At 43.9% G+C, this 25,902-nt stretch overlaps 2 protein-coding genes across 3 annotated transcripts; one reads left to right on the plus strand and one right to left on the minus strand.

The window, feature by feature from the left end:
* Positions 1–58: 58 nt before the first annotated feature.
* Positions 59–966, minus strand: LOC6598420. Its single transcript, XM_002023562.2, has 2 exons — positions 875–966; positions 59–393 (listed from the first exon to the last, which is right to left on the minus strand). Exons 1-2 carry the CDS (start codon positions 927–929, stop codon positions 245–247), a joined length of 204 nt encoding a protein of 67 aa, XP_002023598.1. The 5' UTR covers positions 930–966; the 3' UTR covers positions 59–244.
* A 1,708-nt stretch (positions 967–2,674) lies between these two features.
* LOC6598423 lies at positions 2,675–13,964 on the plus strand. 2 transcript variants are annotated; one of them, XM_026992846.1, is made up of 5 exons: positions 2,675–2,983; positions 11,701–11,938; positions 11,996–12,313; positions 12,387–13,588; positions 13,676–13,963. In XM_026992846.1, exons 1-4 carry the CDS (start codon positions 2,695–2,697, stop codon positions 13,585–13,587), a joined length of 2,046 nt encoding a protein of 681 aa, XP_026848647.1. In that variant the 5' UTR covers positions 2,675–2,694; the 3' UTR covers position 13,588; positions 13,676–13,963. The 2 variants fall into 2 exon arrangements, with proteins under 2 accessions (XP_026848647.1, XP_026848646.1); XM_026992845.1 differs by having other exon boundaries at positions 12,387–13,964.
* Positions 13,965–25,902: the final 11,938 nt, after the last annotated feature.

A 25,902-nucleotide genomic window follows, 5' to 3' on the forward strand; every position in this document is an offset into this window, starting at 1 on the left:
CTGCCTCCTCTGCTGCTGCTGCTGCTGCATCCATTCCGACTCCCACTGCTGCTCCTCCTTCAGCTCCTCCGGCAGCTGCCACGCCCACTCCCACATTCATCGGAAGGCTGCAGTGAATGGTTGCCGGCGGCTCCTGCTCCCCGGCCCGCTCCCGGTTCCGCTGTCGCTTGCGCTTCTGTTCCAGCTCTTGCATCATTTGCATGCCGCCGTGGCCGTGCGTCGTGTGGCAGGCAGCATACAACAACTATGCGGTCACATAGTACTCGCGCTGCCGCTTCTGGCACTTCTCCCGAGCAATGTAGCACAGGGCAATCGTTATCAGCAGGGCTATGGTCACGCCCATCCCAATGCTGACCCACATGATCTCCTCGTTGATGCCCACGTACGAGCGGCCTGGCCAGAGACGAGACAAGGATGAAACCAAAGAAACCAAAAGGATTCATGAATAAATGTGAATCAATCAAGGGAAATGTTCGATTGAGTGGAATAGATGGGGGATGGAGAATGGAGGATACCCTGGGAGAGGGTGCACAGGTTTTGTCACATTTATGAACTTGCATGAGAGCTGGAGATGCATCTAACGAGCCCAAATCTATATGAATTTACTGCAATGGATTCAGGAATACAGGAAAAACATATGCACTTATTATTGCTATAATCGATTGAACGAAATCTGATCAAAATCAAATCATTGTCAGGAGGATTCTTGGAGGCCTGTAGTTGTGGCCTTTGTGGCATGACTTTTGGCACCAGCTGTACGCAGAAATGGTCATCTCTTTAAACTCTCATCAGTGAGGGGGAGGTGGGTTGTGGGTGGTGTGTGGTGTGTGGGGGTGTGCTTGTTTTCGGAATGGATAATTATCGAAACACTTACCATTGTAGTAATGATTGGAGTAGCCGGCTTTGCCAGCCACACGACCCGCTGGCATTTTGTTTCAGCTTTCAACCAAAACAATGCCACAAAAATGGAAAAGTTTTTGCAACTAATAAAACAATTGCGCGTTTTTTTTTTTTTGGTTTTTGCCGCCCTTGCCAGCAAAGTTAAGTGTTTTTGTTTTGTTATTCCTCTTGGTGTTATTTCTGTGGCTGGTGTCCGGCTCAACTCGGCTCTCTCTCTCGTTGGCTCTTGTTTAATTGCAATTTATGGGTGGAGTAGACTGCAATGCATCCTGCGTCTTGCGTCCTTGGCCGGCAACTCGGTCGTTACGCTGGCAGTGGCGCCAATGCAGCGCCGCGAACTGCCAAGAAGCTAAAAGGAGACGAGACGAGTCATAAATTTTAATAATATAGCAAGGCAACAAAAATAATTAATTTTCCATTTTGGTATGCAAATCAATTGAAGTTAAATTTGAAAAGGAGCGCGCGCGCGCCCATTACTAGTTTTACAACACTGCCGCGACAGCGTTTGGCATATGCCAATACAGCACGCCATTGGGACAGCTGATTGTGCTATCACACAATTCTATTCAATTTCATTTTTAAGGGAATATTCAAGAACAAAGGGTATAGAAACTTCCATTCGCAGTTTTTTCTCTCAAATCGTCCTAATTTATTCCAATGGATTGCATTTAAATGCTTGTCGCTCATTCACTTTCAAACAATTTCTATTTGGCGCGCACCATTCGGCTCTTTTTGCCCTCTTTAAATCGGTTAAGGTTAACGAACAGCATATCCCTCAACATGACACGGATCTGCATATCTTAGGGAAAAGGATATTATAGAATTGCGGAAATGAAACTAGTCAGTCTCTGTTTTCAAGCTATCACAACGATATTTTGCACTTTATTGCCTTCTTATGGAGACCAAGAATTTGAATCGGGATCAAAATATACACAAGAAATTAAACTAACAACATATAAATTTGAGAAAATTTCTTTACTAATTACGTTTTAAAAACAGTTTGGAAAACAGTATCTACAGTATCTATACAAATGCCTATACTCCGGTTGATAAGCAACAAGTCTTCAAACCAGCATATTGCGACTGTTTTTTGTTGAACTTTTTGGTTTATACCTGGTTTTAGTCAAAACAAAACAAATGGGAGTACTTAAAAGTAAATAATCTTGTAGAAAATGTATTCAACTATGTGGGCAGGACTGAAGGTTTTAGTTAGCCAGCATTATTAAACGGAATATTAAAATTGAACAATGGGACCGATTACTCTCTTACTTTTTTTTTTTGGTTTGACCTTTTTTGCTAAAACCTTTTTTTTGGAAAAGTCCAATAAGAGCAAGTATTTAAAATAAACCAATCAAGTAGAAAATACGTTCCTTAATTGGATTAAATTATGTGGGCAAGGCTGAGAGATCTATACAGCTAGTAATATTCCTAGTAATATTCCTAAATCGAGGAATATGGTTTCCAATCATTGACGGAGAACTATTAACCCATTGTAAGCCAAGGGCGTATTGTAATATTCCACCAAAAATAATGAAAATTCAATCATTTTAGGTGAAAGATATCGTGCTTTTTTACAAGAAGAATTTACAATATTTAATTTTTTCAGCCATCTACCTCAAGTAGTTCATCTATTTAAAAAGAGGGGGCTTGGGTGGGCTAAGTTCGTTTTTTCATCATATGAGACGCTGTATTGTTGTTGAATCACCAAACAATCAAAACAATCACTGGAGCTGTGTCCATTCTCGTTGGAGTTTTAGTTAAAATTTGTGCGTTTCAAGTTTATCGGTGTGCAAAATGAAGAGGTCTGCATCCAATCCGAAAGATGCAGTCCCCGATAAAGTACCGGCAAATAGCGGGGAGGTCAACAATCACACAGAACAGAACGATATCGTCCTGGATAGCGGCAACAATTCCGGCAATTCGGAAACCGGTTGCAATCAGCACAGCAAAGAAGAGGAACCCCCGCAAATACCGGCTGTGGTGGTGGATGAGGAGGAGGAGCAGGAGCAGAAGCAAGAGATTTTGACGTCATGCGTGGGAGGGGACCAAAAAGTTTGTCTGGATGCCAGCACCTGTGGATGCCGTACGTTCTACTACATACATTTGTACTTATAAGCATACTACATACATACATATGTATGTATGTACATGCATGTACCTTCTAAGGTGCGTTTCGAAGCTATACGACACCAACGAAATTGTAAAACAAAGATTATTGTGCCATTTGCGAGTTGGATTACATTTCCTTCATTACATATGTATTCTACTTTATTGAAATTGTTATTCAAATCTTCTAATCAAGTAGCGAAATTTTTCAAATTTATAGAAAATAAGAGCAAGGCCAAATTACTTATTGTCAAATGGAAAATATTACATTTTCTGTTAAATATTTAACTTAACATGTGATAAGTTAGAAGTTAGAAATTCAATCGCTTTGTGTTTTAAAGCGGCTGTAAAGTGACCTAAAGTCTTGATACGTACTGTAATCAGAGGGAAATCGGTGTACCAACAATTTTTTGTACATTATCTTATCTAGAAAGTACACCCATAAGAGAAGCCCGTGGAGCGTCGATATTAGTCATTTTTATTATTTGTATACTCTTGCAGAGGACAGCATAATGCTCCCCGCAATCTTGCATTGCGGAAATAGAAGCACTCCCGAAACTCTTCAACTGTTTTGGCTTTCAAGAAACTGCTTGTTTGTGCATACCGCGGCGCACCCCTCCTTTAGCTTTCGTACTTTCTTCTGTTATCATTATTGATACTATAATGTGTAATGGGCTTAGAAACCCACATAGTACATAGTATAATGCACATGTATTTTTATGTATGTATGACTTTAGATTATGTTCGATAATCTAAACAATAGTCTACGAAGAAATGCTCTTTACGAGAGTATTGTATATTCTTTATTGTGAGAAGTCCGCACTATTATCTCTTTTATGATCATCTCCACAGTTTTATTCTGTAACTATAACTTCACAAACTTTGATTAAAAGTCTTTTGCTTGGGTACAAGGACAGTTTCCTGGACTTGGACTTGCGCCTGATCGGAACTCGAGGATTCTCCAAGTCCAGTTCCACGATCTGCCCAAAACTATTCCCTTTTCGATTCCACTACTAGGACGAAAACCCAATACAGAAATACGACGACTAAGGCTTATCTCAACTGGCAGATGCAGAAACAAACAAAAGGTAGCAATAAGATGGGGCTATATCTTTAATCAGTCAAAAATTAAATTCGTGTCACGTTTTCTGTGTCTCTTTCCTCCGCTGGAGGCAGGATGCAGAGTAATTTAGCTTATGGAGATATTCAAAACATGATCATTGCACACACTTATGAGACTCTCGAGAATCTTCGGGGACTGACTGGCTCTCCTGCTGCTTCAGTTGCCACACACTTGTGAGACGAGCCACGCCCAGAGCACCGGCAGCGGCTCCAAAGACCTTCAGTGGCTTACTGCTTCCTGACTGGGCCAGCAAAACGGAGCCCATTCCGATCAGACACATGCCACTGAAGCATCGACGGCGCAAAGGATCCCGTTCTCTGCGGCAAAATAGCAGAATCATTTTGTTTTTTACTTTGTGATCGAAAAAAATATATAAATCTATATCTGGAAAAACCCAATCCCTTATAAAGGAAATAAATGGAGCTTCTGGAAGTGTCGATTCGTTCTCCAGAGCCAACTGTGCTAAAAATTTCTATCAAATATCTAACGAATTTTTAGCAGAATTCATTTGTAAAGAAAACACAGCTGATTGACCGGTGTGACCGTACTTAGTTTCCTGTTGCCTGGCCACACTCTGTCGCTATGGGTTGAACCACGAACCACTAACAATACAGTATATAGCTGTGCCAGTTCATACAGCGAACATGTCGCAAATCGAACACATGAAACTGGATCTCAGGGTCTTCGACTCTGGCGTTCGGCTACCGCCGCGTCATCAAGAGCCAAGCAACGCTTTGCATGTAACTGCATACAACAATAGAATACAACACAAAACTGATCAACACAAGAATATAAATAAATAGAACACAAAATGAGGTCAATTAATAGCTTGTTGCCATTGGTTTTTAAACAGCTACAGAAAATCACGGATGGCCGTGACAATGTGCCACAGCGTGTTCCGTTTTCGAATTTGACATTGACTTTGCTTCCAAAACGAATCCTTGTCTGTCGGTCATGCTTTGTTTTTTATGTTTCGATAATCTACTCCGCTCAAGTATCATTCCAAAATTGTTTGTTCTGTCCGAGAAAAATAGCTTGTTCAGCTTGATAGTTATATGGGGTACCTCGCCGTGTGCCTCACGAAATTCGTCCAGCAGACGGTAGTAGTGCTCCGTGGCTATCGGTTCAGTGCTGGCCTTACAATTGGCATGGTCCTCGCTTTCCTCCTCGAGGAGGAAATTCTTCTACTGCGCGAGGGCATAGGGCAGATTCTCAATATTCCCTGGGCTCTGCTGTCCGATGCCCTCACGCAGTACAAGAATTTTCTCTTAGAGGAGGAAAGATAGGACCACGCAAATTGCAATGACAGCAGTGAGCCCATAGCGACGGAGCCTTACCACCGGCTGTTGGACGAACTGTCTGGGGCATACGGCAAGGTCCCCCAGATAAATCTTAAGCTGAACAAGATATTCCTCAAGTGGCTGGACGAGAGCGACTACCTTCATTCTCAGAGCGGAGATTCAACGGTGAGAGGCAAAATCCACATCACAGGCTTCCACTCAATGCCTAACCCCAAACTTTCTTGCAGTGTCTCCCACTCCAGCTGCGACGGATCACTTTCCAATTATGGGTGGACTTCCTACTGCACGTCAACATACTCATGGTCGGCACCTGAAGAGGAGGCATTCGGAAAGGTCATGTCGGTTAATGGGGAGCAACAAAAGACGCTGGACGAGAACCGAAACCTGCCCAAGGACCAAGGACTGCACAATCATCAAGTTCCTACAGAATGCCTATCACCGGAACATTTGGGACACGGACAGCTTTTTACTGGAGACCCAACTGTCCACCAGTTGCCGAACATATTCTGCGAGCAGCTTCATCCGATTCCGGCATGCCTCCACGGACTGGATTTGATGTCTACTGTGCATAAAGTATCTTCAGAATTTGGCTCTCCTGCTCATCTTTCACAGAGAGTTTATCCAGAAAGCAAGAAGCCACCAAAACCCCGGCCCTCTCCATTTCTTCCTTCGGCATCTTGGAAAACGGCACAGGCTGTAGCCCATTCGCAAGGCAATCCGTGATCTTCTGTAGCTGATTAAAAGCCAATGGCAACAAGCTATTAATTGACCTCATTTTGTGTTCTATTTATTTATATTCTTGTGTTGATCAGTTTTGTGTTGTATTCTATTGTTGTATGCAGTTACATGCAAAGCGTTGAATGGCTCTTGACGACGCGGCGGTAGCCGAACGCCAGAGCCAAAGACCCTGAGATCCAGTTTCATGTGTTCGATGTGCTGTATGAACTGGCACATCTGCATATGTATGTATATGCTGTATGGTTAGTGGTTGAAACTCGTCCAATAATTTATTATCTATACTATAATGAGTTCTATCATAGGTTCATCCATAGGTTCTATGTAATTATAATTAGAATAACATTTACTAATTCTCAAATGGAAAATATTACATTTTCTGTTAAATAATTAACTTAACATGTGATAAGTTAGAAGTTAGAAATTCAATCGCTTTGTGTTTTAAAGCGGCTGTAAAGTGACCTAAAGTCTTGATACGTACTGTAATCAGAGGGAAATCGGTGTACCAACAATTTTTTGTACATTATCTTATCTAGAAAGTACACCCATAAGAGAATCCCGTGGAGCGTCGACATTAGTCATTTTTATTATTTGTATACTCTTGCAGAGGACAGCATAATGCTCCCCGCAATCTTGCATTGCGGAAATAGAAGCACTCTCGAAACTCTCCAACTGTTTTGGCTTTCAAGAAACTGCTTGTTTGTGCATACCGCGGCGCACCCCTCCTTTAGCTTTCGTACTTTCTTCTGTTATCATTATTGATGATACTATAATGTGTAATGGGCTTAGAAACCCACATAGTACATAGTATAATGCACATGTATTTTTATGTATGTATGACTTTGGATTATGTTCGATAATCTAAACGATAGTCTACCAAGAAATGCTCTCTACGAGCGTATTGTATATTCTTTATTGTGAGAAGTCCGCACTATTATCTCTTTTAATTCTGTAACTACAACTTCACAAACTTTGATTAAAAGTCTTTTGTTTGGGTACAAGGACAGTTTCCTGGAATTGGACTTGCGCCTGATCGGAGCTCGAGGATTCTCCAAGTCCAGTTCCACGATCTGCCCAAAACTATTCCCTTTTCGATTCTACTACTAGGACGAAAACCCAATACAGAAATACGACGACTGAGGCTTATCTCAACTGGCAGATGCAGAAACAAAAAAAAGGTAGCAATAAGATGGGGCTATATCTTTAATCAGTCAAAAATTAAATTCGTGTCACGTTTTCTGTGTCTCTTTCCTCCGCTGGAGGCAGGATGCAGAGTAATTTAGCTTATGGAGATATTCAAAACATGATCATTGCACACACTTATGAGACTCTCGAGAATCTTCGGGGACTGACTGGCTCTCCTGCTGCTTCAGTTGCCACACACTTGTGAGACGAGCCACGCCCAGAGCACCGGCAGCGGCTCCAAAGACCTTCAGTGGCTTACTGCTTCCTGACTGGGCCAGCAAAACGGAACCCATTCCGATCAGACACATGCCACTGAAGCATCGACGGCGCAAAGGATCCCGTTCTCTGCGGCAGAATTCATTTGTAAAGAAAACACAGCTGATTGACCGGTGTGACCGTACTTAGATTCCTGTTGCCTGGCCACACTCTGTCGCTATGGGTTGAACCACGAACCACTAACAATACAGTATATAGCTGTGCCAGTTCATACAGCGAACATGTCGCAAATCGAACACATGAAACTGGATCTCAGGGTCTTCGACTCTGGCGTTCGGCTACCGCCGCGTCATCAAGAGCCAAGCAACGCTTTGCATGTAACTGCATACAACAATAGAATACAACACAAAACTGATCAACACAAGAATATAAATAAATAGAACACAAAATGAGGTCAATTCATAGCTTGTTGCCATTGGTTTTTAATCAGCTACAGAAAATCACGGATGGCCGTGACATTGTGCCACAGCGTGTTCCGTTTTCGAATTTGACATTGACTTTGCTTCCAAAACGAATCCTTGTCTGTCGGTCATGCTTTGTTTTTTATGTTTCGATAATCTACTCCGCTCAAGTATCATTCCAAAATTGTTTGTTCTGTCCGAGAAAAATAGCTTGTTCAGCTTGATAGTTATATGGGGTACCTCGCCGTGTGCCTCACGAAATTCGTCCAGCAGACGGTAGTAGTGCTCCGTGGCTATCGGTTCAGTGCTGGCCTTACAATTGGCATGGTCCTCGCTTTCCTCCTCGAGGAGGAAATTCTTCTACTGCGCGAGGGCATAGGGCAGATTCTCAATATTCCCTGGGCTCTGCTGTCCGATGCCCTCACGCAGTACAAAATTTTCTCTTAGAGGAGGAAAGATAGGACCACGCAAATTGCAATGACAGCAGTGAGCCCATAGCGACGGAGCCTTACCACTGGACGAACTGTCTGGGGCATACGGCAAGGTCCCCCAGATAAATCTTAAGCTGAACAAGATATTCCTCAAGTGGCTGGACGAGAGCGACTACCTTCATTCTCAGAGCGGAGATTCAACGGTGAGAGGCAAAATCCACATCACAGGCTTCCACTCAATGCCTAACCCCAAACTTTCTTGCAGTGTCTCCCACTCCAGCTGCGACGGATCACTTTCCAATTATGGGTGGACTTCCTACTGCACGTCAACAAACTCATGGTCGGCACCTGAAGAGGAGGCATTCGGAAAGGTCATGTCGGTCAATGGGGAGGAACAAAAGACGCTGGACGAGAACCGAAACCTGCCCAAGGACCAAGGACTGCACAATCATCAAGTTCCTACAGAATGCCTATCACCGGAACATTTGGGACACGGACAGCTTTTTACTGGAGACCCAACTGTCCACCAGTTGCCGAACATATTCTGCGAGCAGCTTCATCCGATTCCGGCATGCCTCCACGGACTGGATTTGATGTCTACTGTGCATAAAGTATCTTCAGAATTTGGCTCTCCTGCTCATCTTTCACAGAGAGTTTATCCAGAAAGCAAGAAGCCACCAAAACCCCGGCCCTCTCCATTTCTTCCTTCGGCATCTTGGAAAACGGCACAGGCTGTAGCCCATTCGCAAGGCAATCCGTGATCTTCTGTAGCTGATTAAAAGCCAATGGCAACAAGCTATTAATTGACCTCATTTTGTGTTCTAATTATTTATATTCTTGTGTTGATCAGTTTTGTGTTGTATTCTATTGTTGTATGCAGTTACATGCAAAGCGTTGAATGGCTCTTGATGACGCGGCGGTAGCCGAAGGCCAGAGCCGAAGTTTTATCATATGTTTATCCATAAGTTCTATTAAGTTTCTACGAAAAATGGGTATTTTTCCGAGAACAATCTCTCTGTACGACTATGATTTCCAAGATGGATAGACGCCTATTTCGACTCGACTATTGATACTTATCAAGAAGATATATGTATATGCAATACGTGCATTCATATGTGCATTTCCAATAAGATTTTAAAATAAGAACACATTACATACACTTTTGTCCCGTATAAGGTTTTATAACCAAGTGACATGACATTTCATTTACTTCGATCTGCGAACTCAGCAACAGTTCACATGGAATATTTATAATTCAAGTTCTTCCACAACATTCCTCTTACATAATCAACTACCTAAGGAAAGCTTAAGGTATATTTGGTATCTTTTATTAACCCAAAAAATGTATGTCCCGTGCCATATACATTTACAGAAATTTAATATATAATACATACATATCTCTTCCATGTAATAACTGTGCAAAATGCATAAAAGATTATCCAGAGATAATGTCGATCCGTATGCATTGGCCCACATTTAGCCACAGCATATCCAAAGCCGTCTCGCATTTCCCTCATTTGTATTCGCTGCATGCTTGCCAGAATCCGTATCCTGGCGGCAATGATAGATTAAAGTTACGCCCAGGCGCCCGCAGAGCCTGCTGCCACTCCTAAAGCGCACAAATTGCATAAAAACGACGCCCCCATTGCCCTCTCCTCTTCATTCCCAGATCCGTTCAACAGTTGCGAAAACTTTTCCGAACGAACCAACCAACCAGCCAGTAGTGGCAGTGGCAGCCACAACAGGAAGCGTTGGATTCTATTTCTCTTTCTATTGCTGATGCTGCTGCAAATTTTATACTGCAATCGAAATGAGTCCGAAGGTCGCTCCACTCCATTCCACTCCACCCTGGGGCGAGAGCGCTGCCCAAATATTCACCAGAAAAAAAAAATGGAACGAGAAAGAAAGACTAGCTTTTGGTTGCCCCTAAATACACAAGATGATTTATTTGAATACCTCTTTTCAGGCGTAGTTCCATATAGGACATATCCCACATTACAATAAACTAAAACTAAGGATCGCTCGTTCCTATATATCATCTATGAGGGATCCTTTTAGTTTTCAAACAGTTTTGCAATAAAAGTCTTACAGTTTTCTTAGTAATGACTGGCTAAAACGGAGGATGTCTAAAGGACCTAAAACCCTTTGAAATGTTACACAGCCAGCTGCTGCAAAACTAATATGCCCCATGAAATATAGAGTAGGTAAGGCGAGGGCAGTGAGCGAACGAGAAATGAAATTTCGGTGCTAGGGATTCGGGGCTAAGGGCGCTCAAGTACTCAAATGAGAGAAAGTTCGGGATGAGCGATAAGGCCGATAAGCTGAAGCATTGGTTCTCTTCGCAGCGCAGCAGCTGCTTTAAAGCGGAGGCCGGGCAGGAGTGTAATAAAAACAAAGAGCTCTCCTATTATTTAACTGCGCATTAAGTGCAGTGGACGTTCCACGTCGCTGCTAATTGAAACGAAGTGCATAAGTGTTGGCCAACGCCGTGCCATGCCATGCCATGCCACAGTTGGCCAAGTTCCTGGGATGGGCAAATGGGCCCAAAGGAGAGTAGAGAAGCGTTTGTTTTAACTAGGTATTGGAAAAAGATCATCACCTATGTTGCGTCAGATCAGAATTACAAAGAATAGTCCCATTAATTTATCATGTTCTCCAGTGGAAACTATTTATCTAGTCGTAGTGGTCTACCCCCTGCCTTGACAGCCATTAAACTACTATTATCTTCAACAGAAGTGATCGCAATTTTACAAAAATTACAGTACCGAATACTTCTATTATGTATAATAATCCATAATCCACTTTCCATAATCTTATACATGACTAAATTTGAGGCGCGAAACCCATTTTATTGCATATCTAGACTGGATAACGATTGGAAAACTTGCCCGTGACACTGCTCTAAGGGTCAGTCGCCGTCCTTCGAAAAAGGGAGTGGGAATAGGACTGGAAATGGAAATGATGGATCGGTGAATAACAGCTGGTGTCGACTCGGGCATCGAAAGAAGTCTCGTCGGCATCGTCATGCAATTGGGGCCACCGCGCAATTTTCTCTGAAGATTAGGCGGGTCGACAGCCATTCGCGATAAGTCCGCAGTGAGCCTTGGGGGTGGCGATCGACAGCGACCCACTCATGCAATCCGCACTTGCCCCATTCGAAAGCGCACACTCGAGCAATTCACATCCGGGAACTGCAATTCAGAAGATGTTCAGGCACATTCATATAACACCGTCACTTGCAGCTCAACTGGAGGCGGAAGCGGTGCTGGACAACCGCCAGCTTCTGGCATTCCAAGTGCGTAGTCGGGACATTGACTGGCGCCAATATGTCCAGCCGCTGGACACGCGCATCCGCTCTGGCGGAGTGTACCTGGACAAGCAGGCAGACTTTGTCAGCAATCATCGACGTGCTGTCGACGACCAGAACAGGCGCGAGCTGCTCGTCTGCCACGACATGATGGGCAACTACCTGGAGGATCGGTGAGTGGATGGGTGTGCATTCCGAATTCCCGACGATAGAATCCTGTCTTTCTGCAGCCACTTCCACAGCTCGGAGAAGTACGATGACTATCGCTTTCTCCACTGGTCAGCAGTGGACTACTTCTGCTACTTCAGCCATAAGTACGTGACCATTCCGCCCAGCGGCTGGCTGAACGCCGCCCATCGACATGGCGTTCCCGTTCTAGGTACCTACATTGTGGAGGCAGATAGCCTTCTCGTCGAGGTCCTGGCCAGCGAGGAGAGCGTGGACCGAACCGTGGCCGCCTTGACCCGTCTCTGTCTCCACTTCGGCTTCGAGGGCTGGCTGGTGAACGTCGAAGTGACTGTACCGCAGACAAGCATGCCCAATCTGCAGTGAGTACTGGGAAGATCATCCATAGATCCATCCCCAAGAACTAACCGATCATTCATCTCTCCTCCCCCCCAGTCGATTTGTCCGAGAGCTGCGCTCTGCCACTGAGTCGCAGGTGCCGCATGGTCGTGTCTTTTGGTACGACAGCGTGATCGAAACCGGAGCGTTGCTTTGGCAGAACGAGCTGAACGCACGGAACGTGGACTTCTTCCGGATCAGCGACGCCATGCTGATCAACTATGCCTGGAACGATGGCCACCTGGAGCGCAGTGCCAGCCTGGCCAGGCAGGAGGGTTCGCCCCAGCATCGAGTGTTCATGGGGCTGGATGTTTTCGGGCGGAGTCGGAAGGGCGGCTTCCAGAGCCTGGACACGATGGAGCGGATTGCCCAGAACGGTTTCTCGGCGGGTATCTTTGCGCCCGCCTGGTCCTTCGAGACGCTGCGAAACTGGCAAGGCTACGACATTAGCAAGGCGAACGGCGACGAGGAGGTGAATGCCGCCTTTCTGAGCAGAAACGAGTCCTGGTGGGCCCGCCTCTGGCCCCTGCTGGCCACCCACCCGTACCAGGCGCTGCCATTCTACACGGACTTCTGCGTGGGGTCAGGCCAGGCCAGCTTTGTGCGCGGGTCGCGTGATGCTTCGGCGACGGGCCGACCCTTCTTTAACCTCTCCCGCCAATCGCTGCAGCCGTCGGTGCCCCTGGACAAGAATGCCCGGCACTGTTTCCACACGGCCTTCACGGGCGGCAGTTCTCTGGAGGTGATCAACTACGAGCGTGCCTTCAGGCTCTTCGTCACAGACTTCGTCCTGCCACGGGGTGTGTTGCTGCTGGGCTATGCCTACCGCATGGATGATGCCAGCAGGGATCACACCTTTGATGTGGTCGTGAGGCTCTCGCCCTTCCAACGGCATAGCCAGGATTTGTACTTGTTCTGCGGCTCCTACAACACTAACATTGTGGCTCCGCATCTTTGCTACATATCCCCAATGGACGATCCGCTGCCCTCCGGCCTGGCCCCCGTACAACTGCGTCAGAGTTCCGGTCTGCTGGGTGACGGCTGGCGAGTGCGCTACTATATGGCTCGGTTCGATGGACCCGTCGTGGTGAAGGACATTGGACTGAAGTGCCGGCGATCGTTGGCGTCCACATCGGACGCCTATCTGGGGGCCATCTATGTGCAGGGCCTGTTCCAGGAGGATTGGATGGCCACGCAATCCAGCCAGAAGGCTAGCATCGATGTTTATGGCCGCCAGTTATGGGAGAACCTAACCTAAAGTAACTAACCATGCTCCCCTCCATCCTTAACCCCTGTATAGCTCTTTGTCTTTCTCTTTCTGGCTAACCTCGTGCCTGCCTTCACAGGTGAAACCTTTTCCACCACGAGCATCTTCTATCGTTGGATCACAACTCCTGGCTCATGGCTCTGTTTCTCCTTTTTTTTAACATTTCTATGCACAAGTGAGTCTGCTGTAAATACTGCTTTTTTTCTATGACACATAGGCATCTTTTATGCACAGCTGTATAATATTTGCTTTAACCAGAAATATTTTATTAGACATACCGCTGCAAGAGAACGCTTTTTAGTCATTCAAAGTAACAAAGTGACATATGTATGTACATCTATAAAATAAATAACTAACGTAAATAAAATGTGTAAAAAAAACTAAGAGACAATAATTGTATAATTGATGCGTATCTGCATTATCCGATTAAGAATTCGATTTAATGCAACATTAATTTTTCAATTTTGTGGTGCGGCAACAGTATTTCAGAAAATATGTCTGTTAGCAATTTGTTAAATTTTTTAAAAATTATATAAGTTTTAATATTTAATATTCTTTTTAATGGTTCCAAAAACATTTCACTTTATTGAAAATTCTGAGAAGAATGGGAATAGCTTTTAATTCAAATCTGTATATCTGCTAAATGTCCTTATAACTCAATAAATCCGCAAAAATATCGAAGCAGGTTCTATTAGAGATCAGAGGACGACAGCGTCTTAGGTTGTGGATGTTCTAGGTTCTAGAACCATGGTTCCAAGGTACATACTGTGCCTATAGTAATAGTAGTAGAGCTTAAGCTAAGGAAGCTGCCTTCCGTGGCTTCTTCGTTGTGTGTTTTTAATTAATTTGAATTTTTTAAGCAAATTCTGGGGTTTTGTCTTTTGTCATTCTCCTCTTCATAAGTACTTAAACTATAATCTCGTTTTCCCCGGACTTATACTGTATTTAATTAGCAGCTTTTGGCATTTGACAAGCTTAGTTCTTTTTAGTTAAACTAACCGCAAGCGATGCACAGACTGTAAGCCACTGGAACCCTTTGTTCTGGCTGGCAGCTGCTTATCTGTGCTCCTGCTCGAGGAACTGCAATTTGCGTATCTGTGCGTGTCTGACTGACCAAGAAAATTCCTTTTAAACTTCCATTTTGCTGGAATTGAAGCCGTGGCATGGTAAATATTTTCCTTCCACCTTCGGCTTTCAACGAGGGGGGACTTTTTTGCTGCCTTTCCTCTCCAACGTGAACGGCGTAATTTTTTGACATTTTTTAATGCAGATTTCAGATTGTTTTTTGCTTGTCTGTGGCACGCGCAGTTGACATCATTTCTGCATGCATGACAGCATCTGCAGCCTAGCATCTCCCCTAGGCCCCCTCCATGGCGCGGCTCTATGGCATTTTATTTGTTTAGTTCTTCGCCTTTTTTGTTTGACTTTCGGCTTGGCCTTCCCCTTCAACTTTGGTGCGCTGTTCTGCTCTGCTTTGCCGTGCCGCTTTGGCTTTGGGGGCGCTGAAGCGGAAGCTGTAAGGGCGATGGGTAGGGCAGAGGGGGGCATGGGCATGCTGGCAAAGTGCTGCCAAAAGCAGTGCATCATCCGTTGCCCAGTAACAGATCCCCCTCTCTACCTCTCTCCACTATTTAGTTTATCAAGAACATTATCTGCTTTCGTGGGCTTCTCCCCCTCTTTGGCTGTCAGCTTTTTTATGTAACTTGCGTTGTAATTAGCCACACCCTTCCTTCCCAACACTGCACTGCAAGTGCACTGCAAGTGCACTGCACTGCACTGCTTAGCTGTCGATAAAACTCTGCTACTGACCGCATTTCAAAGTGATAAACGTCACCAGCTCCATTGCATTGATTTCGGGTTTCCCCCTTCATTAATATCAGCTATTCGTCACCCCCGCCACAGTCGGAGATGGAAGTGTGAGGAACGGCGTGCGGAAAAGCGAACCGCAAATCAAACAGAGGCACGACTTTCCCGCACTACTAGTCCTATGATTAGCTTACTTTTCTGACCTTTTCAACTACATTTTGCAGTACAAACACTTCAAAGCTGAATTCGACCACAAGATACCCACAACCTGCTATATATTATACCTCCCCTTAATAGGGGATTCCGGGAAACTCGGCTTTATGTGGGCTGCCGCTTTATGGGTATATTAATGAGACAAAAGCGTTCGGTAGTGAATTGGATGCTTGTTTAATTTCATCAAAGGGCAAACTCTACATAAACCTAATATTTGATTTCGAAAAACTAACTTTAGAAGGAATTAGTCCTGTTCAGGGATGCTTTAGCTATTTGCCATCTTCCGATCTTAGAGATCTTCACAGAAAGACACCCGTTGATAGCTAAATTGAGTAAGTAGACAGGTATTCTTGAGTAGAAAATATAAATATAAATATTCAAGCTTTTCAGCGGCGGTGAGCACGACATTCGAGTCGATCAGCGATAAGCCTCATCGCACAAACTGTGATTTTGTTTTTGCATTATCGGGCGCGAAAGCGATCTCCACTATTCCCTTGTGTTGCCGAAGAATAAATTTTGGAATTTGGGATCAAGAGCAATGCTTTGTGGCGACTGTCCATCCCTTGAATGCTCGAATGTACTACATTTAGGCACACGTCTCCACAAATAAAATATACCGAGTGGCGTGCCTAGCATGCAACAGCTACACAAAGCCCAATGGCTTGATTCGGCTTGATTGACCTAGATTCGGAATTCGGCTGGAAGCTACCTGGTTGCCGCCTTATTTGTTGGTTTTTTCATGCATTTTATGCATTTAAATTGAAATGAAAATTCAATTGAATATGCCACCTGCTCGGAGGGTCATATTTCTGGTAGCACAACCGCAGATGTAAATGTATCTGTCAGCTATTGTAGAGGGAAAATACAATTTGTGACAGCCCTCTCTGTGCCCCTCTCCTGTTGCCTGTCGCCCCTGTGGCTGCTCTGTTTATAATGTTGTGAAATTGCAGATTTTGGGGCAGTTACGAGATATTTCTTACCCTCATGGCTGAGAATAAAAGTCTCCTTTGCTATCCGAATCAAATCAAATATCCCTTTTCCGTACTGACTGAAGTTGTTTGTGCCCTCCAGCGACCGGCACGCAAGCAGTGCAAGGCAGAAGGGAAGCACGAATCCTTGTTCCTCCACGCCTTGGCTCCCGCTATCTCTGCGGAGCATTTTATCCTAATTGCTGTATCCGGTTGCTGGCAGGCGGGAATGGCACTGGCACGGGGCGTGGGGCCCGGAGCACAGTGAAATCAAATTAAAATCAAGTGTGTGGCAATATGCAGTTTTAAATTACCCTTCGCATCCACATACCCCTCGCAGTCGTCCTGCCCACCTCTTTGTGCGGGGCGTGACTCCGTCATTAATGTGGCCAGACCGGCACGAACCCCCTGCACACCACACTAATGAGTTCCCATTGCCGTCTTTGTTCCTGCATCAACCATCAGTCATTATCCATTCGGCAGAAATTAAAGCACGCTTCCAGGCGCGGCTTTAATGACTGTCAATACCAAAAACCAGCGTCCAACTAAAGCCAAAACCAAACCGCGGTCAAGACCATGAATAGCATCAAAAGCCAATACGAAATGGCAACAGGAGGCAGAAAAAAGGCAACAACGATGCTCGGAATACCCTAGAAGATATGTATCTAGCACATGTAAATCATCTCGCCCCCCCTCGAAAATGGGTATCGGTATATGTATTCATCTCTTCAGGTGGGAATCCTGTATGGATCGAAATCCTCTACCAGTTTCGGTAGTTCTGCAAACGCAGCATATTTTGTTGCATGACCATCACACCCTTTAGTCTGGATTATTGAAATGTCGAGCAATTAGCGTGAATTTTGGTTTTGGTTAAGGGCATTCACGCAGCCCGCAAGAGCACAGCCTGACATACGTATATATATTTGGGATGGCTTTAAATGAATTTTCGATTTTTCCGGTTGAACATCATGTGGGGGCAGGGCAAGGGCAGGTCACTGCACATTTTCATGAATTTACATATGTATGGAAATAAGGCAGTGGCCAGAGCGGGGTAGAATTCTCCATACCTCTACAATTGTACATTTAATTTTTGTACACTTATTCGGGTTGGGATCGTCCTTTTTTAAGCAATACCAGCGATAGCTTGGACTAAGCAATGCAATGTAATTTTCATTACTTCTCATCTAGAATTTAGTTCACCGAAACGAAACCTTTTTTTATTGCTTTATTCTCTAAAATGTACCTCTGCCCTACAGATCCCCACTGTATTTGTCGGAGATTTCCGGTTTCCTTGCTCCGGGAAAATTTATTGGTGAATTTTATGAAAATGAGATTTAATGCGCGGCCCAGCCACTGCTCTGCCCATTTTTTGCTCCTTTTCTTGGCAGGCATCAGAGCGTCAAATCCTTGAGGCTGGAGCTCATTTCTTCGTGTGTTTCTGACTGTGTTTCTGGTTTTCTGTGTGTTTTGGGTCTCGCGGCGCCTCATAACTTTTCCTCATGGCCAGCAGCAAAGGCAAAAGAAAATACTACAAAAAAGTATCAACCCCCCAGCATCAGCACCAAAGAAATCCTGGAGCTGTGGAGCAACAAAACGGCGAAAGTGCAAAAAAATATTCCGGCTCTGGGTTTTTGTTTTGTTGTTTTTTGACTTTTTTTTTTGCTATTTTTTGGTTGATTATTTGCTTTGAAGGCAGAGCAATGTAGCGAAAAGGAGTGGCTATAATATTGAATACCCTCTACACAAATAAATGTAAAATTGAACCCAAAATATTGCATTTTGAACGTTGGTCTCTTGATCGAAAGATTGGAAAGGTACCTCGAGGTCTTGAAAGGACCTCAGAAGCCAAATTAAATGCACAGACATTCAGCCAGGCTCCTGCTTTCACTTTAACAAAAGTTTTCCGATTTGCTTTTGATATCCCATAAATTTCTGCTCCCGTTTTCACAATCCGCAAGACTTCTTCGCTTTCAAAAGAAAAAATTTTCCGCGATGAAATGAATCTTAATTGCAAGAGGGAAAAAATTGATGAATTACTGAAGCATTAACATTAATTTGACACCATTACCAGGGAAATTTGGCCTATGCTTTTTTTATAAATAATTTTTCTTTGGCCTAACCTCAAATTTGATTTGCCTTTTAAAATATGTGGAGGGGTTGTAATTTAAATATTTCATTCTTTCAGTCATATACTAGCTGTGATAATAAATAATAACAAACTGGATGCAATTATATAGTGAGAGAGAGCACAAAATTTACAAATTCCAACTTTCCCGTCACGGAAACGTGTTCCTCAACTTTTCCATGGGTCAAAAAAGGGGAGTTGAAACTTCGAGTCAGCAGAGGTAAAAGGCCAAAGCAGCCTGGAAGTGTGCCGGCTGGTTGGGAAACCCAGTTAAAAGTTAAAATTCGATATTAACGGAACAATATGTATATATCCGAATGATTTTCTTAGCGGTTTCCTTTAGTCTGTCAGACCCATATACCCGCCTTTCTGCTGAGTGCTGGGTGTGGAAAAGGATGGATTTCTGAAGGATTTCCCGCTACACGAAACTCATTTTTCTTGTTTGTCGTCGCCGCTTTAGCTAAACATTCATTATTTCACTTTCGGGTGTTACGAGTATGCCAACGGGTGTCTGTCTGTCTCCGGCTGCCCATCAGTCGTTAGCTCTGTTGTGGCCTCTCGTCCCTCAGTGGCTGCCAGCCGAGTATCGGGCATCTGCATCTGTCAGAATCAGAAACGTGCCACACGCAGCAACAGGCGAATCGACTCCAATTGGAATTCCAATTGAGACTCGATTCTAGAGAAAACAAACTAAACTCGAGTGCTCTCAGAGCTGCAAGCAGTGCAGCCATCAGTGCTGCTCAAACTGCGAGGCAAGAGCTCAGAAATCCTTCAATCACATTTCATTTATCAGGCTGACAAAGAGCCTTAACGGCAATAGGGAATAGCCTCTCCTTCCGCCCCATGGACCTGAGTCCTCAAGTGCGCACAAAAACCCTCCACGTCACCTTCACCTTTCTCTCTTTTTCTTTTTCATTTTCCTTTAACCATTTCTCAGCGGGAGGAGGCTCGAGATACCCTTCCTTCGGAACACACCTATCATATAAATATAAGCCCTTTAATATTCGACTTTGGGTTTATAAATTTAATTTCTTTTAATGATATCCTTTTCGATTTGGAACGTACCACTGAGCATCTTGATTAGCTTATAAATAAGTCTACCCTTGTTTGCTGTTGCTTGTTAGCTGCAGATTTCCTGTCAAGCTCTAAAGATTCCTGGAAGACTGTACCACGTACACACACGCACACACAGACGTAGTTTGGACAGCACTTTGACGTCACATCCCGCTGCCAATCGGCGTCCTTGTTGTTGCTTCTGCTGCTGCTGCTTTCGGGGGGCCGGAGCTAGTCAGGCTATAAAAATAACACATCATCGGGTAAGTTTCGCCAGTGCGAAAATTATGCGGCACTACACTGCCAGTCTACCAGCAGCAGACCCGTGTCGTTCCTCCATCTTTTGCCTCTCGAGATGGTAACCAAACAAAAAAACGAAGGGTATTTTGTGCAGTTTGTTCTTTCTAATGGATTTGTTGTTTACGAGCCAAGGACACTCTAATAATAGAGCCCTTGCCTCCAACTCCACGCCCCCATGCCATTCCTAATATTTCGATAACCTTTTCGCTACCCATATTTCGTTTCGTTGATTATTTTGACGAAGAACTGAAGCGATAGCATAAATAAGAGCTTAAAGCAGGAAACGCCATCGGCCGCCATGTCCTGTCCTGCCCTGTCTGACTGTCTGGCCTATCTCTGTTTCAGCCTCCTTTTCGCTTTCCTTTTTCTTTATTTTGCTCCGTGCTATGGCTATAGCTGCCTGCCGTTGTATGTCCTGACAGAACTTCCGACGTGACCGTGTCCTCCATGTGGAAGCGACATATGCAAAAGCCGCATAAATCAAAAGATCTTCGAGCATGAAAACTGGCAGCGGGACAAAAAAAGAAGACAGAGAAACTAAGGGAAAAAAATCCAAGCTTGACACTGACTAACTGTCAAGGGCCGATGCCAATGCCGATGCCACGACAACATGGCCAGGACCCCGTTTGCCAACTCTCTGTCCTGGACAAGGTCAGAGTCTTAAGGCACAGTTTTCCTCTACCCCCATCCCCTTAAAATTAAAGAGAACTCAGAGCGGAAATCAAGCGTGGAAGTTGAAGGCCAAACCGGATGCGCCACCGAGAACTGTAGATAGGAAGCGCAGCCGGAAGTAGCCGAAGCAGGTGCACTGCCATTACCGTTGGCCATTTGGGCAATCGAATTAGGACAAATACATTTCATATACTATTGTCCCAAAGGCCAAGCTTGAGCCACTAGGGAAAAGTGAATCCTTAATGCTGTGCTGGATGATGGCACATGGACATAACGATGGTTTATCTTAAGCCAGCATCCACGGGAGTCGCAGAACTCTATTTTTCCTCACGACTGTATGCATCAGGTTTAAGGGAATGAAATGATAACTGCCGGGGCCGTGGCTTAACATACCTTTGCAGATCGATCGCTCCAATGCCAGCCTTATAATACCAGTTATACTACTGCCTAAGGCATAGGTTATATATTTTCATTCTTATAAGAAACATGTAAAATAGTACAGCAGAAAGAACAGACGAACGAATCCAACAAGATAACGAAAATGTGCGTGTGAGCACGTCACAAGAGGCACGAGATGAAGGAAATCAGCAATGACAATTGGAAGGGAGACAAGCGTGCCGGTACACTCAAAGAGAGTACTGATTGGTAGCTAAATACCTCAAATTGAGACACCAACAGAGCCGTTGAACAGCTTGCTCTATACGTACAATTCCTGCTTTCAAATGACATCGTTCGGAGCAACAGAAGTAGTTGAAAATACTGAGAAAAACGGTTTGCCGGGTCAGCTAGTACAAATTATAATTACCTATTGCTATTATTGTCATAATGAATAATTACTTGAAAAGCTTTTATGCTTTGCTTAATTTCCAGGAATGTCAAAGACTAAGACACCAATGTTAGCTGTTCGTATAATGTATATTATTATTATGTTTCTCCTGGAGTGTCTTGTAATTATCGACAAGAGCTGTTCGCAATCACAGTCTTTATGACAACATCAATCCATCATTTAAAATCTCCACATATTTAAACAATCAATGATGTGTGTATGCTTAACATTATTGAACATCGTGTCCGCCTTTCTATCAGTTGCCAGTTGTATCCGTACATCTTTCGTCTTAAGTGACACTCACGTTGATGTCCTCTCAATGCATTGTTTTTCCAACGCGCACGCAGTCACTGCAGTTCTCTTCTGTATCCATCTCCCAGGCTCTGAGACCTACATATGTGCGTTCGTACGTACATATCTTGTCAGTTTCAATTAAAATTTCTCCAGCGTTCCGCGGACCCAAAAAAGTAGAGGACAACTCAGAAAAAAAATTGGTCTGTTCACCAGGCCAAAAAAAAACCAAAACTTTTTAAGTGACATTTGCCAGCCCAGCGACAGCTCCTCCGAATTCCGCGTACACCCCCTTTCCGTCCCCTTGGCACGTTTTGCTCATTTGCTCAACTTTTTTACAAGTTTCTGTGTTCGCTTTGGGAACTTGTCTAGCACTCCTCGCTGGTCACCAACTGCGCTGAGAATTTCCCAGAATTTCTGAGGGGATCTACTCGTACAGTGGAATCTTGAATGATCGACAGCCTCCTGGCAAGCTGGATGCACTGGGGGTGTTCACCCAACAGAGTGAGGGTATTCTTGGCACAACTTATTATATGCTGAGCATCCCACAGTCGTTCTTTCTTGTTGCATTTCCTTTCAACTTGGGCAAATATTTTTTCTGGCAGCAGAGCAGAGGATGTCATCCGTGGCCAAAATTAAATTTAGGCAGTACTCACTGCAGGACACTCCCTGTCCTAGATGTTGTTACTTCTAACGAGCTCAGACTCTCCGCTTTAACTCCTCCTGACAGGCCAACCATTACTCTCACTTAGAGGAGGACTAAAATGCTGCCCCATTCAGCAGCAGATCGAAAATGGCGCATTGTGTTTTAATTAACTTTCGAAACTCTCTCCCACCCACAGATAAACATGGCTGTTGCTGCTCTATTTCTGTGTCTGTATGCGTGTGCTTTTCAAATGCATATGCGTATCCCACCCACCCAAGCATGTAGCTACATGCACCCTTCTGGCATTCCATGGCCCTCTGCTGGCTCTGTTTTATTTCGGATATGTCCTGTGTACCGAAAATTTCAAATTACATTTCCATACATGCTAGGACATATGTATTTATGAATGTCCTGTCCATGTCAACTTATGATAACCATTGGACGGTTGGGCTCCTGGGATATGGCCCAGTGGGTCCTTTGGCTGTGTGTTAATAACGACAGTAAAGCTAGCAGGCGAACCGAAAATTAATTAGACAGGTCCACCAATGACTGCTGGAGCTGGCCAGCTAATTCAGCTAAATTCTGGCCCTGCTTAGCGGCCACTTGGCAAAGTTTTGACATGAACTCGCCCACAGAAACAGAAACTTGGCCAGGGAGACGAACAGTTGAACGAATTTCCTAATGATGAATAAAATTTCCATAAAACAAATTATGCAAGTTCTGTAATCATTCGAGTAATGAACCTGAAACGAATTAATTCAAGAAAGCAGTCAAATATTGTCATAGCAACAGGGCAAAGTTTTAGTAGCAAAGGACCTTTAAGTGCAGAATGGACTGCCCTCAAAGTTACTTGTAGACAATCGATTTGGTAAATATTCTTTCCGAAGATATACATACGAGTTTAAATGTATTTGGATTGCATCAGGAAATGTTAAAGAGCACAGAACTCACTTCAAGATACTTCTGAATCGATGAGCCCTGTTCAGCTTCGGCAAACAATATTTAGCAAATGAAGAATGGGCTGAATCTTTGCAATGCAGTAAAAAATTGCTATTTCCCCCAGTGAACCAGCTTGGGGAGCATTTTTAGCCGTCACATTAAGTGAATAGAGCTCCAGTACGACGAAAAACTTCAGCACACAGCAGCTCCACACCGAAACTTGAGTAATGAGCGCCGCTCTAGTGCATCGCTTGCTGCTCGAAAACAATTAGCAGCCAAATGAATTGTTAAACTTACTGCCAAAAAAACAGCCGTGGGAGGTAGCTGGCCACATTTCCGTACGGACTCTCTGGAGTGACGTAGATGCCGTAGAACCCATGACAGTGACAGGAGAAGCAGCTACTGCAAACAGCCAAAGAACTGCTCCTGGGAATAAGGACAACGCTGATAAGAGACTGGCTTACAGAATGCCACTGGAACTGCATTCATTTTTTAAAATGATCTATGGACGAGTACTTTCAACAGCCCTTAGCAACACGATATATGAATGGTCTAAGGTACTTCAACAGCTAAGCCTATAAGAAACATACTTTGAGGAAACTCATGTACTGTCACACTTAGACAATCTCTAAAGTCTCTTAAACAGATGCACAACTAGTCTTAATGTATTAGTAGCAGTATTGGTCTAGTATTATTAACTCAAGCAAATACCATCCTCTTTAAAATATTGATAAAGTCTGGCCAGAATTAACAGAAGGAAAACGAGACTGCTTAATGGAGAACAAAATTACCATTAAATATAATATTCATGTCCAGAAATTGCACAAATATCAGACAATGTCTGTTTACAGGTACTACCCCCTAATCGAGCATTCTACATGCATATGTATTTCCCAATTAATCATCTAATAGAAAATAGGAATAGGAATAGGGCCTATTTATTTATAATTGTTTATATTATATTCATGTTCATATATAGTCATACAAAGAGGATTAGTGCAAGATGTGGATTCAAAATGCACTGACTGACTCTGACTCCCACTCTAACGAGCATTGACAGACATTAAAGGAAACACAGAGTTAGAGAGAGGTTAAAAGGCAGACAGTAAAGGAAGCAGAGTTAGAGGTAGGTTAAAAGACACAAAGACAGACACAACGATGGAATAAAATGTGAAACAAAGTGAGAGATACTTGCGGCAAAAGTGTCTCATTTTCTCCGACTGAAGATGGTTTCACATACGAGATGTTATGCATTTCATTCTATATCTCTTTACCTCTCTCTTTGCACATTATGCATTTGTTAAGCTTTTATTGCTTTATGCCTTCAGTTAATTAAAGTATAATTAAGACCCGCAAAAGCTGAATTGCCAATAATTGCACGCACAAAAATATATTAATTTGGACATATGGGAGGTCATGGACAGACCTGACCCAGGCTTCTGCCACTGCTCCTGCTCCAGCTCCTGCTTTCTCCACAAATCTCTTAAATATTTCGTGGACAACATCGTTGAAAAAATTCCACATGGTCGTAAGCATGTCCTTTTGCTGGCATACTTCCGTGTGGCGTCCGATGATGGCCGAGGCAGAGGCGCAAGGGGCCAGGGATCAGCTAAAGGACACTATTGGGACACTATGCCCAAGTTTGTTTGTTTAGTTTTTAAATGAAATAGTTTTTATTAAATTCAAACATTCGCGATTTAAAGAGTGACATTTCGAACGAATGTCAACGAGCTAATGTAGCAACAAATGTTTATTTCATTTGCATAATTAAACATGTAATTTCAATGTATTTTCCTGCTAATTATTCATGTTAACCATGGCTGAAAGCCACAGTTGTGTTGTAAAGGTGGAAGCGGAAGCGGTCAAAACGAAAATGGCCGTTTGAAAGGAATCAATTTCTGAGAAAAACATACAAAAATGTTCCATATCAAATTTCAAATTACAATATCAAAATTTTGTAATGCATCTAAGATTCATCCAAATAAGGATTGGCCTATGATTGGCCGCATTTGTCCATTGCAGGGTTACACGAGTAAGTGCTCTTAAATGGGAATCCCCGCCCTTGTGCATTCCTAATCTGCATCCAAGTGAGTCTCCTCGATTTCCATGCTTGCAACAATTTTTTCCCAGCTTCAGCTTCCGTTCCGCTCTTCCGTTTCCTGTTAGACCCCGCACTTGGTCTTTGAACCTTAATGCCGCCTTTGCCAGTTGTCCTTCTCCCCTCGGCTGTGACGATTGTTGTATTTGTGTTGTCCTCTGGCGGCGCGGCGTCTCAAGTGCTAACAAAGCTGTCTAGAATCTGCTCCACCGCTAAACCGCACTACCCCACATTGTCCCCACGAAGCTCTGGCAGCACTTTTCCAATCCCAGACCCCAGAGCCCAAGGCTTCGCTGGCTTGGCTTCTTGCCTCCATGTTTGCCTCGTTTACAATGTTTTTGTTTTGCATTATCTGCATGTTTCTGCACA

The sequence above is a fragment of the Drosophila persimilis genome, unplaced genomic scaffold, assembly GCF_003286085.1.
Source record: "Drosophila persimilis strain 14011-0111.01,24,50 unplaced genomic scaffold, DperRS2 tig00000793-arrow-arrow-pilon, whole genome shotgun sequence".
Taxonomy (NCBI): domain Eukaryota; kingdom Metazoa; phylum Arthropoda; class Insecta; order Diptera; family Drosophilidae; genus Drosophila; species Drosophila persimilis.